At 39.6% G+C, this 15,103-nt stretch overlaps 1 protein-coding gene and 1 pseudogene across 1 annotated transcript; one reads left to right on the top strand and one right to left on the bottom strand.

The window, feature by feature from the left end:
* Positions 1–263: 263 nt before the first annotated feature.
* On the bottom strand, positions 264–2,596 carry LOC144366312 (uncharacterized). Its single transcript, XM_078020442.1, has one exon. The coding sequence runs from the start codon at positions 1,765–1,767 to the stop codon at positions 1,006–1,008; it is 762 nt and encodes a 253-aa protein (XP_077876568.1). The 5' UTR covers positions 1,768–2,596; the 3' UTR covers positions 264–1,005.
* A 3,726-nt stretch (positions 2,597–6,322) lies between these two features.
* On the top strand, positions 6,323–11,101 carry LOC144365817 (serpin B9-like; annotated as a pseudogene).
* The last annotated feature ends 4,002 nt before the right edge of the window (positions 11,102–15,103 follow it).

Genomic DNA, 15,103 nt, shown 5'->3' with positions numbered 1-15,103 from the left:
TGATCCTTTAATTGTGATACCATGTTTAAAATCTCTTTCACAAATTCAATGTTACTCAAATTTTTTTCTTATATTTTATTTTGAAAACGATGCAATTTTTTTTAGCTGCTTCTTTCTTTTCTTTCTTTTTGGAGCTGGGATTGAAAAAATGGCCTTTTTCATGGAGGTGAGCACTCTACCAACTGAACCATATTCGCAGCCCCCTGGATCTCTGCTTTCTTTTGTAGTAATTTTTTTTTAATTTATTTATTCATTTATTTGCATTCAATGGGCTTTTCTACAATACAATTACTCTCAGGTTTAAAACAGAACCCAAAAATCAAGTCATTTCACATTTTTTTCTTTAGTAAGGATTTTTTCCTGTATAAGTTATTTGATGTTTTAAAATGTTACTGTATCAAGCAAAGGCTTTCCCACATTGTTTACATTCACAAGGCATCTCTCCAGCATGAGTTCTTTCAAGTAAATAAAAGTGACTCAATGTAGTGAAGGATTTCCCACACTGCTTCCATTAGAAAGGCTTCTCTCTAATATGAGTTAATTCACACATTTTAAGGTAAGCAGAAGTATTGAAGGCCTTCCTACATTGTTTATGACCACAAGGCTTTTCTCTTTTATGAAATTGTTCATGTACGTGAAGGCAAGAGGAACTACTGAAGGCTTTCCCACATTGTTTACATCCATCGGGCTTTTCTGAAGAATGAGGTCTTTCATGTCTGTGAAGGTGAGAAGATCTATAGAAGACTTTCTTCCATTATTTACATCCATAGATTTTTTTTCCTTTATGAGTTCGTTCATGTGAATGAAGCGGACTGGATCTACCAAAGACTTTTTTACATTGTTTACATTCATAGGGTTTTTCTCAAGTTTGAGTTTGTTTATGTATTTAAATGTAAAGGAAGTAGTGAAGGCTTTTCCCAATTATTTACATTAACAGGGCTTCTCGACAGTGTCACTTTGTTTACGTCTTTGAAGATAAGAAGATATAGTGAAGGCTTTACCACATTACTTACATTCATAGGGCTTCTCTCCAGTATGAGTTCGTTTATGTCTTTGAAGGTAAGAGGAACGTCTGAAGGCTTTCTCACATTGTTTACATTCATAGGGCTTCTCTCCAGTATGAGTTTGCTTATGACTTTGAAGGTAAGAGGAATGACTGAAGGCTTTCCCACACTGTTCACATTTATAGGACCTCTCTCCAGTATGAATTCGTTCATGTTGCAATTGTAAACTCAAATAAACAAAGGCTTTCCCACATTGTTTACATTCATAGGGCTTCTCTCCAGTATGAGTTCGTTTATGTGTTTGAAGTTGAGAGGAATTAGTAAAGGCTTTTCCACATTGCATACATTCATAGGGCTTCTCTCCAGTATGAATTCGTTTATGTTGCCAAAGTGAAGCAGAATAAACAAAGACTTTCCCACATTGTTTACATTCATAAGGCTTCTCTCCAGTATGAATTCGTTTATGTGTCTGAAGTTGAGAGGAATGAGTAAAGGCTTTCCCACACTGCTTACATTCATAGGGCTTCTCTCCAGTATGAATTCGTTTATGTTTTCGAAGGTAAGAGGAACAACTGAAGGCTTTCCCACATTGTTTATATTCATAGGGCTTCTCCCCAGTATGAATCCGTTCATGTTGCATTTGGGAACTCAAACAAACAAAGGTTTTCCCACATTGTTTACATTCATAGGGCTTCTCTCCAGTATGAGTTCGTTTATGTGTTTGAAGTTGAGAGGAATTAGTAAAGGCTTTTCCACATTGCATACATTCATAGGGCTTCTCTCCAGTATGAATTCATTTATGTTGCCAAAGAGAAGCAAAATAAACAAAGACTTTCCCACATTGTTTACATTCATAAGGCTTCTCTCCAGTATGAATTCATTTATGTTGCCAAAGAGAAGTAGAATAAACAAAGACTTTCCCACATTGTTTACATTCATAGGGCTTCTCTCCAGTATGAGCTTGTTTATGTCTTTGAAGGTGAGAGGAACAACTGAAGGCTTTCCCACATTGTTTACATTCATAGGGCCTCTCTCCAGTATGAGTTCGTTTATGTCTATGAAGGTGAGAGGAACAACTGAAGGCTTTCCCACATTGTTTACATTCATAGGGCCTCTCTCCAGTATGAGTTCGTTTATGTCTATGAAGGTAAGAGGAACAACTGAAGGCTTTCCCACATTGTTTACATTCATAGGGCCTCTCTCCAGTATGAATTCGTTTATGTACTTGAAGGTAAGAGGAATGACTGAAGGCTTTCCCACACTGATTACATCTGTAGGTTACCTCTCCAGTATGAGATTGTTGGTATTTTTGAAAATATATGGAACAACTGCATTTTTTTCCACATGTCAGACATTCATAAGATTCATTTACAGTGTGCACTGATGCTTGTCTTTGAACACTTGTACAAGAAATTAAAGATGTTTTGTTCAGTTTAAGTTTATATGGCTTCCCTCCATTGTCCTCATTGTTACATGCTTTCTTTGCAGAGTGAGATATAACGTGCCTTAGATCTCTCCTGGGATTTCTGTTCTCATCTTCCCATTTGTCTCCTGGGACTGGTGGGCAGGGGACGCCCAACTGGAGGAGGAAGGAGCAGACGAGATTGTAGTAAATTTTTGATATTAAAATTACATAAAGGGAATAAACATTGAGGTCCACATTTTTGCATATTTGCGTCCAATTATCCCATGGCTACCTATTGAAGAGATTATAGATTGTACTTTCCCCATAGATTTATCTTAGCACATTTATTTTCAATTCATTGTACATGTGTGGGTCTATATCTGGGCTCTCTATTCTCTTCCACATGTATATAAGATATAGACATATTTGTAGACATCTATATATCTCCTTAATTTTAGTACCACGTTTTTGATTACTGAAGCATTTTTATGACTTAAAATCAGATAGTTTAAAGCTTTCAACTTTTTACTTATTTTCTAAGTGGCTCAAATAGAATAATCCTAGGTCCTTTGCATTTCCATGTAAATTTTACAATGAGTTTCTAAATTTCTATAAAAAGGCTGCTGAGATTTTGATTGGAATTACATTCATGAACAGATTAATTTAGGGAGAATTGATATGTTAACAATATTGAATCTTGCAATCAATGAGTACAGCCTCCCATTTTTTAAATCCTTTCTCTGAAAGCTGATTGTAGTTTTCAGTGTACAGGTTTTACATATGTTTCAACAAATTTATTTCTAAGTATTTCACACTAATTCTAGAGAAAGTTATTTTTAAAAAAAATATTTTCAGTTTCTGATTATTCATTATGTATACATAGATATATAATTGATTTTTATGCAGACTATTGCCTTTAATGAAATTTTGTTAAATAGTAGTTTCAGTAGCTTCTTGAATATTTATTAGAATTTTCTACATGTTTGGTCATGTTATGCATGAAAAAGGTCAATTTTAGTTTTTGCTGCATAATTAGATGCCTTTCTTTTTCTTGCTTCATTGAATTGGTTAAATCTTACACTACAATACTGAAAAGGAATTATGAGAACAGAAATTCTCCCTTTGGTCTTGTTCATAGAGTGAAATTATTCAGCTTTTCACCACTAAATATGTTAGCTGTAGTATTTTCATTGTCTTTTGCTTTTTTTATAGATTTCCTTTATTAGGGTGAGGAAGTAATCATCTTTTTCTAGTTTGCTGAGGGTTTTGCATTATTAAAAAAAATCAATGTCCAATCTTTTAATGTTTTTCTGTATCTATTGAGATCATCATATTGAAATGACCATGAACATAGTATTTATATGTTAGAATTAAATTGATTGTTTTTAAAATTCTACTTAGCATGATGGCACATGCCTATGAGCCCAGCTCCCCGGAAGACTAAGGCAAGAGGATCACAAGTTGGAGGCCAGCCTGGGCAACTTAGCAAGAACTTATCTGAATATAAAATAAAAACTGCTCAGTGGTAAATACTTTTCTAATATTCATAAGGCCCTAGGTTTAATTCATAATATCACAGCACATAAGGAGAACAAACACATTTCATCTCACTGAATCACTCCTTTGTGTGAGGCAGGGACTCAGAATACAGACTTACAAGACTTTCCTCCCCTAAAATCCTAGCCTGTCATTCTGCCTTTACTTTCTAAAAGTAGGAAAGCCCAGAGTTCTAACTTCTATGCCCTGCCCCAGCCCACATTGTGTTTTCCCAGCCAATGCCCCAAGGGACCTTGCCATCTGCCTTTGGTTGTCAGTTTCAGAGCACTTTTTAGTTTCCAAATCTTTATACACAGCATGTGGTACCCAACAAGAGTGGCCAACCCTGAATCTGGCCTGGTGTTCTAGTGTACACTGCTCATTGGAAGAGGTGAAAAAGTGGAGTGAGCAGATGATAGTGACCCATCCCTGGGTAGTGAGGAGACCCTTTCCTGACCTTGACCCAAGTCACACTGAATGTCCTCCCTGGGGCAGTGCCCTGCAGACTGGAAATCCCACAGCCAAACATGGCTCATAAAAGGTCTCTGGGAGTGCAGAGACCCCAGAGTGGACCTGAAATTGGCACAGCTGCAAGTTCCTGTTCCTGTGATTCAGAGGTCAGAATCCAGGCTAACAGTAATGAGACCTGAGTTAGAGGCTGTGTGGAAGGTGGCAGGTGAGTGCTTTTATGACCAGGCCCAGGAGTGGCAGGGCACCAAGAGAGGCAAGTTTTGCAAATCCCAGGCTGTCACAGGAACCAGAAACTGAAAAGACAAAAAAAGATAACCCTAGAAGTTGGTGCCACACTGTGTTTACAGAAATAGCTCCTTGGGCAATCACAGCTGTCAGTGGTCCAGCTGGACCTTGATCAGGGCTGGTCTCAGAAAAGGGCAGCGTAATTCCAACAAGACAAAGACACTGCACAGACTCCTGTCTTCTCTGCTTGCCTCTTGCCTGCCCCTGCTGGTCCTGGCCTTCACCCTGGTGAGTGTTCATGCTCCAACACCACTCCCAACTATTGGCCCTATTTTCTCACCCCTCCTCTCTCCTCAGAGAGTCACAGCATGAATTCAGCCTTACCTCTTCTCTGTGCTTTTAAAATCTCAAGTATCTAGTTCAAAATCCCAGCACTCATTATTCATCTGAGGCTTTTCCCTAATGTGCCCTGAATTGATGGAGCTCTTGTTTTTCCTGAGCATGCTTCCAGTGCTTAGAATCAGGATGCCAGGCACCTCTCCTTCAGAGAACAGGCAGTCTTGTGGGTTCAACAAAGGATGAGAGGAGGAATTACAATAAGGAGTTATGAATCAGGGTTGGGGGAGGTGGGACTCCATAATAGGACATCAGAGGCCTCCTAGTGGAAAGCTTAGGAGGGAAGAGTGAGTGATTGGAGCCTAGTGACAGTGGGGAGTCTTTATAATTGGATAAGAGTGTTTGACAGGGCTCAGAGGTGACTGGGGCATCAGGGAGGATAGAGATGGAGGCTGTGAGAGCTGGGAGGCTGGAACAAAGAATGGGATCAGGCAGATGGGAAGCCATTTAGAAAAGGCTTTTTGGAGCTTATCCCCAAGGCTACTGGAGACTTCAGGGAGGGGTCATAGGATCAAAATAATACTTCCCTCTCACGATGCTACATATCTGTCCATCTGGCATCCTGATGGAGAAGACCATGAGGCTCCCCAGCCAACTTAATTTGCATCTTAGTGAGCAAGGGCTGACTGCAATGGAGAGTACAGCAGCAGGGAGGTCAGAGACTCTGCAGAAGAGCCAGGTGGTTTGGAATAGGCACAGGGGGACCTGGGAAAGTGGAGAGGGGTAGAAAAATTTTGAAGGGGTCTAAAGGCAGGTCTAGAAAATGTATTTGGGGGTACTTGAGAGAAATAAGAAGGAGTCAAGAATGTTTCCCAGGGTCCAAGATCAGCCACTGGTGAGAGACAGTCTCACTGCATTGAGGTGCCCGCTGGTGTTTTCAGTCCACCTCCTCTGGCTTCACCTACCACCTCCCTGCTGTATCTTTAACCTGTCACCTTCTATCCTTTCTGCATGCCTTTCTGCTCTTCCTTGCCTTGCCAGTGTGCTGTTCTACAGGGACCGTTCCCTTCCTCACATGCAGAATCTACTCCCATGGTTTTTGAAGGCACTAATATAGTTTCTCAGTTTGCAAGACAAATGAAAACACAACAGAGACACCATTAAGCTCCATTTCATGCTATTTCTCTTTCTTCTTTGCCCTCAGATGCTGCATCATGGATTCTGTTTCTGGCCAATGGCACCTTTTCCATCCAGGTTTTGAAGATGCTGTGTCAAGACAAATCTTCACAAAACATCATTGGTTTTTCTTTTTTTCCCTCCCCTGAGCATCTTTTCTGCCCTGGCCATGGTCCTCCTGGGGGTAAAGGTGAACACCAAGATGCAGATGGCTCAGGTAAGCTCACCTGTCACCCAGGAGGAGGGACTGGTCTGCAAGGCTTGACTTCTATCCCCTCCTTCATTGTTTCCACAATTGTTGAGGAAGGAGGGGTGAGCCTGGACCATTTCAGGGAGGTGGGGTTGCAGGAGTAAGGAAGGTGAGGGTTCTCCTCCAATGAGATTTTGTGTGTGTGTGTTGTATGTGTGTGTGTGTGTGTGTGTGTGTGTGTGTGTGTGTGTGTGTGTAGGAGGTGTGTTGCTGGGTAATCTCTTTTTCTTTTATAACTTTCTTTCTGAGCACATTTAAATTTTTTTCTTATGATTTCTGATGTAGTCCATTTTGTATAGATGTGTGTGCTTTCTTTGAATCAAATTCAAAGAAATCAAGAAGTTAAGTTCTTGGACTCATTGATCAAAAATGAACAAAACCCTATAGAAACTGAGAAACTTATAGTAAACTATTTTTTAATAAAGATCCCAATTCTATACTCATACCTTGTATTATTTCAAAATTGGCAATACCTAAAATGTCATTTGTTTTCTCTGGTTATCCAGGGCTCAGGACATCTCTTTACAAATGTAAATGACTCAACTTCTAATTATAAAATTTGAACATGTTCTTAATTTTAAAAGAATCCTAAAGCTAGCACGCAGACTGTTTTGAAGCTCACTGGCAATTTCATTTAGCAACATGGCTTCACTGAACACTACTCTCTCCAAAGACATTTAAGGAGTCCTGTCTTCAGTGATATCATGCAGAACTGGAGCTTCTGTCCTTTGCCAAAGCTACAGAGAAGTCCAGGAAGCATAAAAACACATGGGTCTCAAAAGAGACAAAAGGTCAGAATTACGGGTCATTCCCTTCTCCTCCCATCAGAGCTCTGTCCTCCCTTCTCCTCTTCTCCCCCTCCTTGTCACTTCTAATGTCATTGGTGTTGAAGGAGGTCAGAACAGGGTTGCCTGGCTGAGCATCATGGTGTGTGAACCTGAATGGGCTCACAGAAGGTCTGATCAATCCTTATGTTTTCACAACCAAAAGACTAATAGTATCTGTTCTCCTGGGAACAGAGTGGCTGATACAAATGTTAAAGAAACTCATAGGCCAGATTTCCTGGTTAATATTTTACACAAGAACAGAACATATTGTCACTTGTCTGTAATGTTTACATGGCAGGTGACTGGCACTTTTGGGAGAAGATCAATGGAAAGATATTCTCCAAGTCATGCCCTTGGCAAGGAGTTCCGTTTGTTCTTGGGGTAAGTTTGGACTGCATTCCTCCAACTTTTACATGTGAACCTGACTTCTACTGCTTCTTTCCTCTCACGTAAGCACCCTTCATTTAGACTTGAGGAGCCTGGACATGATTAGTCAGCTACATAGCCTTTCTCAGGGCTGATCCATTCCACACACTGAAAATACCATCCATGTGGGGCTAAAATTTACCCACTGATCTTTAAGAGTGTGATAAGTTCTAACTTTGGTCCTCATAATCAATGATGGTTTGATGTTTAAACCATCCAGATACTTATGCACCACTCAGAACATCCCTATTTCTGCTAATAAATGGGACCATAAAAATAGAGGTAGTCCTTTCCACTATTTCTTCTTGGAAATTTTATTCCTTGTTATCCACTTGAGGCAGAAAATTTCTAGGGATGCTCTTTATTTATTTATTTTGGGGGGAATTTACCACTTGTTATCCAGGTTAAAATGGATGTAATTCACCTACCCAAATCATTATTTCTTCCAGGGATACCAGGTGCCAGGAGGATGCAATCATAATATCTCTTCTAGTACTTTCCCAAAACTCTTCCTATGCTCCTGATCTGGAGCTATTCAATATCATCTGCTGCTGAAATTTTGCTATGTGTACAATATTAGAACTGGACCTGACCACAGGGCCTTAGACCTGACACTGCTCTTACCCACAGCAGGTAATGTCAGCTCCTACACAGCCCCTCTCTCATTTACGGCTTGTCTTCTACTCTATCCTGGTGTGAAGTTTCTGCTTTATGTCAACCTGCTTTCCTCCAGTGACTTAGAAGTCTTTCACCATCTTCAACTTGGTGTACCTTGCAGTGGTTGTTGTCATAAATACAAACCCATAAATGGAGTTTTAACTTTTGTACTTAACCATCCAAACTCAGCACATTTGAAACCAGAATGTTTGGATTTCCAAGACATCATGTCATGCTTTTTCACCACAGGTTCAGAAAAACAACTGATACAATCTCTGCTTGTCTTTAAAGTTCAAATTCAAGAGTTGCTTCCAACTGTTTCAATTGAGCAGCAGGCTCAGCTGGTATTTGTCAATGCCAGCTACTTCAAAGAAACAGTTTGACAAAACATTCAGAAAAGAAATGCCTTTCAAAATAAACCAGGTAGGAGAAACTTTTTAAAAAATCATAATAGTCTAAAGAAGAATTTGAATAGAAAAGGTTAACTTTGTAAAGGCTTAAATGGATAATAATAACTTCAAACTTATCATCTCTCTTAATGAATTTTAACCTCATTGGAAAAAATATATGAATAAATAATACTTACTGTCTGTTATGGTTTCAACCTATTAGCACTGTCTTTCTGATAAAGTCTCATACATGTATTGGCTAAAACTCACTCTGGACACAAAGATCTTTCTATAGACACAAGTAGCTTAGATAGAAAGCAAAAAGAGGTGATATATGTATGTATGTATGTATATATATATATATATATATCAAACATGAGGCAGGGTTTACACAGGGAATGTGATAACACTCTTATTGAATGAAGGGTTTGGTTTTGTTTTTATGTTTTTGTGTAGTGGGGCATCAACTGTAGGAGTTGTGTATGTGAACTAAGCATTGTAACACTGAGCCACACTCCATATTTTCAATCAATTGTTTTTAAAATTAAAATAAGCTTTCATTTGAAGTGTTGTTAATAATAACTTATTATTGATTCAGCATCTGCAGCTTCCTACCATGAAACATGAGAGGCAAAGGCCTTAGTTGACTATGAGGTCTAATTTCAATTAAATCAGTTTAATTAGAATAGTTTGTGAAACTCCCTAATCTCTGAAAATACAATTTAATGCAACAAAGAAGCTTCTATGTATTAAACTACTCGCCTCTCTTTTTAAGGCATCTTTTAGAAAACTATTCATTAATTTTAGCAGTAGAATTGAGAGTTTTTTTGCCCCTTTCATACTGTTTTAAATTTTGTGTTTGTGTGGTCCTTCTTCTCAGGAAGAAGAAAAACCAGTGCAGATGATACATTAGGAAGCTGATTTTAGCACTGCCTACATCAGTGAGGCCCAGATACAGGTGCTGGAGCTGCCCTATGCTGGCACCAAGTTGAGCATGATAATTCTGCTCCCAGAGGAGCACGTGGACCTCAGTTCGTTGAGTCAGAGTGGGTGGCACTCTTTTGCATGCAGAATTTCTGTGGGAATAATTGGTTACAACCCAACCTGTGCCCAGTTTTCACAATATTTACAACCCAACAGGCCAAATCACCCATCCTTGTCCCTCTTGCTTCCTTGAAATATGATCCCATAGCAAGAGAGTCAACCATCTTCTCAATGGTGGCAGTGAATGTCATGATCTAAGGGGTCTCTGTGAGCAAAAAAGCTCCCATGTTCTCTCTCTTTGTATATCTCCCTAACTGTGATGAGGAGTTTCCACAAAGAGTGCCAAACACCATGTGACCAGGTGTACTCTCCTGGAGTGGCTCACACTGAGAACCCTTCCTTTTCCTGTAAAATTTTTTCTTTCCATCAGTGGTCCCTAGTCTTCAAAACTAAGCCTTATTCAAATAAAAAATACCACCAGAAAACCACCATCCACTGGGCATGGACACATCTCAGAAGGAAACATGATTCAATAGTGAATGGATAAGGAGGGGTAGACACAGTCTCCCTGCAGGGAAGTCACACATGGGATAGCACATGGGGTAGTGGATGAGTCAGAGCCCTCATAACTTTTCTGGCAGCTGAAGGAGCTGCCTATCCTGTGTGGACAGTCAACATAAAATGTTCACGGAAATGTCTTGTGTGTTTGTAGATACTCACTGAAGTCTGAATGGAAACTGGTAATTCTTGTCTTTCAGGTTGAAAATAACCTTACTTTTGAGAAATTCATAGCCTGGACCAAGCCAGATTTTATGTACTATAGTGAAGATGAAGATTTCCTTCCAAGATTTAAACTGCAGGGGGATTATTACATGGACACTGTGCTTCAGCATTTTAAAATGGTTGATGCCTTCCAACAGGGGAGGCAGACTTGTCTGCAATGTCAACTGACACAGATCTGTGTCTGTCTAAGTTTGTGCACAAGAGAGTCATGGAGGTGAATGAGGAAGGCACTGAGGCTGCAGCAACCATGGCCATAGGCATTGTGGAAGACTGCTTACCATGTATACCAATGTTTCGTGCTGACCACCCCTTCCTTTTCTTCATCAGGCAAAACCAAACCAACACCCTACTGTTCTGTGGCAGATTCTCATCTCCTTAAGAGTTGTACTTCCACTGCATGGAGAGTTTTTCTCTTTCAGTGTTCCCAAAGTCCCTCTACAGTTTCATAAGAATAGGCCTTTCGGTGAACACAAGTAGGAATAGGAGGACAAGGTCCTAAGTCTTCTGAACAACTTGCCAGCATGTGACCTCTTGAGGCACAATCCTTGTGTTAATCAACATAAAATAGTAAACCAAAAGGGCACCCATTTGGTTCTCCAACAATCTCATGGTTTAAGATATTTCAGGCTTGGTTGACCTCTTTTTTTGCTTGAATGCCTATGGCAAGACAATTCATCATGGACACAGTAAGGGATAGAGCAAAGATACTAAATCATTGTGGCATCATAGCCAAATGAGGGAGTGGCTTATATCCTGAATTTCCTTTCAAAGACACACCACCAATGGCTTAACTTACTCCCACTAAAACTCACCTCCAAATTTTCTACCACCTCCCAGAGTCACAGGCTAGTGATTATACCTTCAGCCCATGGGCCTGGGGGAACATCCCAAACCCAAACTACACACCACCTCTCTCTAGAAATCTTTTCCTTCTACTCTTCCCTTCCTCAAATATCCTGTACCCCTCCCTATCACTGGCTAACCCACACTAATCCTTGCCAAGGTTAAAGAAATCCCAGCACCCATGTGATTGATTATTTTGCAGGAGTTACATTTATTGGACTAGATTAAATTGAGCTGTACTCCATCTGCCTGCAGTAGTTGGGAAACTTCCTGAGGGGAAGGGTTTCCTAGGGTTGTTTGCCCTGCACCTAGTTCCAAGACTGGCTGTGCCATCTATGAGGCCCAGTGCAAAGTACAAATGAAAGGCCTCTTGTTTGGATTTCAGGATGTGGACAGCAGAATGTCAAATCAAGGGAACCACACAGCTTGCAGGCTTCTGAAACACGACCCCCAGAGAAAAAGCTAATCAGGGCATCTCTGAGATTACCTCAGCTTCTGAGCAGGCCACTGCCCTGTTATAAAATCTTAAGAACAAGTTCATATTAATTCTAAAGTGGTGCTTGTGATAGTTTCACATTTCCATTAAATGCATGCATTGAATTACTTGTTATCCAAAAACAGCAGCTACTCCTTACCATTGATCATTAAGGATTCCAGCCATCATCTCTAACTTGTACTCTTTCTTGATGATACGTGACAATTCCCTTGGGGGAATTTTCCTGACATATGTTATTTTAGCAGACATTGATAAATTTGAAGTCCCCATCCCATGACTCCAAATGACACAGAAGAGAATGAAGTGAGGCACCCCTGACCTAGTGAGCCAAGTAAACCTTTATCAAATCAAGAAAATCACCTCCAAATGATGTTAATCCCCTGAAAACAGGAAAAATCCAGCCACAACTTGGCATCTGCCTTCCAGGGCACCCTATTGGTTCTCCAAAAATCCTCAAGTAATTCTCAGATGAGTGTCATGAAAATGGGTCTGTTCCACCATAATACTGACTGAAGTCATCATCCAGATTTTGCAATGGGAAGTGAAATCTTATTAAATGGACTATAAAATGACTTCCATCACCTCCTACATCACAGAAGCTTTCCTTGCCATACTTGCCATAGATGTCTTTTTTACCATCTGGGAAAATCCTTACATGGCTCACACACTTGTTTAAATTTTCTCTCTGCATTTTTTTATTCTCAGAATAGTAATCTGGATGTCACTTTACTGTCAGTTCTCATATGCCATTTTGATACTCTTGGTTGAGGGACCAGGTGAGACATTTAATATGTTCATTAGGTTCCAACCCAATGAACAACATCAAGATAATCCAAACCAATTTAAACCATTCAAACCAAGAAAATTCTGGGTTAATGTATTATCGTGAAAGTTGGTCTGATATTAAAGCTGGTTTGGCCATGTGTCTAGCACACTCCTTGTACGGCCACCCATGAAAAGTCATTAAATAATTTATTATAAGAATTTTAAGAGAGATTTTGGAAGATTGTGGAATAGAGGAGTTGCTTCACCAAGAACCAAGATAAGAAGACAGGCAGTTTTTCAACAAGGTGTGTGAATGATCAAGAATTAGAGAGGAGCCAGGTGCTATGTTGAATGCCTGTAAGCCCAGTGGCTGGGGAGGCTGAGACAAGAGGATCATAAGTTCAAAGCCAGCCTCAGCAATGGCCAGGTACTCAGTGAGACCCTGTCTCTAAATAAAATACAAAATAGGAACATGGATGTGGCTTAGTTTTGAGTGCACCCAAGTTCCATCCTTGGTACCCCTCTACCCCAAAATAAAGATGTCTTTATTGGAATTTAATTTACTGAAGCATACTGGACACTCAAAACAGATCAGAGACTCAGGAGATCTTGTATAATTAAAATAAGGAGGAAAGATAACTACTCCAATAGTTGCAAACCAGAACATTCCCTATGTGAACATAGTAAAGTCATAAAGGAATTAAAGGAACCCTCACTCCTGGTAAGAATGAGGCATGTCAGGGTTCAGAGAGCTTAGAGATCAGAGACAGTGCTCAAAAAAAAAAAAAAACAATAAGCCATACTGCACAGCATCCCTGTATGGGAGAGAAGCCATGGCAGTGTGTACAGAACACAGCAGAAAGAATCATTGTGTACCATGGCCCAGGGGCCAGTAGCTGGAGGAGCTGATTACTGGCAGAACTGAGTCTGGTCAAAAAGTGAGTTGCACAAACCCACATTGTGTGACTGAGTGTAGGCCTAAGTGACCCAGAGAAAATCAAGTGTGGGAAGAGGTTTACATAGGGGAATACTGGTCCTGGAAACCCACTTGGCTTCCCCACCACCATCCAGTCTGGCTGCTAGCAGGAATGGCTGGGAGAGAAGTGATGGACCAGAATTTGAAATGGCAGAGTTGGTAGAGACAAAGTTAAGAGACTGAAGCAGAGAACAGGAATCATGGGGTGGAAACGCAAAGCAGTGGGCTGAGAAGAGGTTCCCACACCCCAGGAGTGAAAGCTGAAGGAGATTTCTGCGTGCAGCCTTCCAGGAGGGACCAGAACTGCTGGGATTTGGAGGTGCTCTGACTTAAATCTCCATACTAATAGGCACCAAATGGTGCGAAGAATACTTAATTAAGCCTACATCCTGTCTCCATGAGTTCTTCCTCTATGACTACCCTCTCACCCTAGCAATCTCCAACCATCCTGAGGGTGGAGCTTGAATCAAATTCCAGACAACACCATTTGACTGCTAAGAAAATTTTGAATTCCAACTGAAATAAATATATAATTTTTCATTGAGATCTTCTTTTTTCCCCTTTTCCCTCACATTTCTACCATTTTTAAAATCAAGTATTTTTCATGCACCAATTTTTTAAGACCCGGGATGTCTGAATATTATATTACAGTTTCATTGTGTATTCTTTTATTTTTAATTTTTTTCTGTTTATTTTTAGGGTATTAAAAAAATACTTATGTATATTTTCCTCAAACTTTTCTGATTCTCTTTCTCTCTTTTCTCATGCTAACAGCCAACCTCTATTTATTCCTTCTTGACTCTTCCTCTAATTTTTTTACTTCTATCTTCTCACCTCTTCATAACCATCACAACCTGAATCACTACTGTTTTTTGTCTACCGTTTTAAGTCCTTTTGCAAACATATTGTTTCTATTGCATGCAATAATTGATAAAACCATTTCTGTTTGTTACAAAAAACTTTAGATGTCTTAGTAGGACCTATTTGGTTTATGGCTATATAGTATTTGCATTGGGTACTGTTATTGTTTGCCTTCCCCTTAAAGATGAGGAATTAGAAACCTCAGGGACACAATAAGTTAACAGAATAGAAACTATACTGCCTCAGATCCACATTGTTGGATGGGCAGACTCACAAGCAACATGAAAAAAAAAAAAACCCAAGTGCCCCAAACAAACAAAGATAATCCAATAATAGAACCTATGGACTTCACAGTAGAAAAAAAGTCAGAGGAGGAGTTCAGAATATACACAATTAAACTGATCTGCAATGTAAAGGATGATGTAAGTAGTGAAATCAGAGATAAATTACAGGAGATAATTTCAATAAAGATACAGATCCTGAAAAGAAATCAAGAAGAAACCTGCAAAATGAAGGAATAAATAAACAAAATTCAAATTCAATAGTAAGTATCACCCCAACAGACTAGACCACTTGGATGATAGAACTTCAGGCAATGAAGACAAAATATATAATCTTGAAAATAATATTGACCATGAATATGTATGGTAAGAAACCATGAACCAAATTTCCAAGAATTATGAGATAACATGA

This window comes from Ictidomys tridecemlineatus, chromosome 8 (assembly GCF_052094955.1).
Source record: "Ictidomys tridecemlineatus isolate mIctTri1 chromosome 8, mIctTri1.hap1, whole genome shotgun sequence".
In the NCBI taxonomy this organism is placed as follows: domain Eukaryota; kingdom Metazoa; phylum Chordata; class Mammalia; order Rodentia; family Sciuridae; genus Ictidomys; species Ictidomys tridecemlineatus.
This window is presented reverse-complemented; position numbering and strand designations above follow the sequence as displayed.

Bases quoted from the DNA above. Each gene is read 5' to 3' on its own strand.
- LOC144366312 (XM_078020442.1), bottom strand. From the start codon at position 1,767: ATGCAATGTGGAAAAGCCTTTACTAATTCCTCTCAACTTCAAACACAT.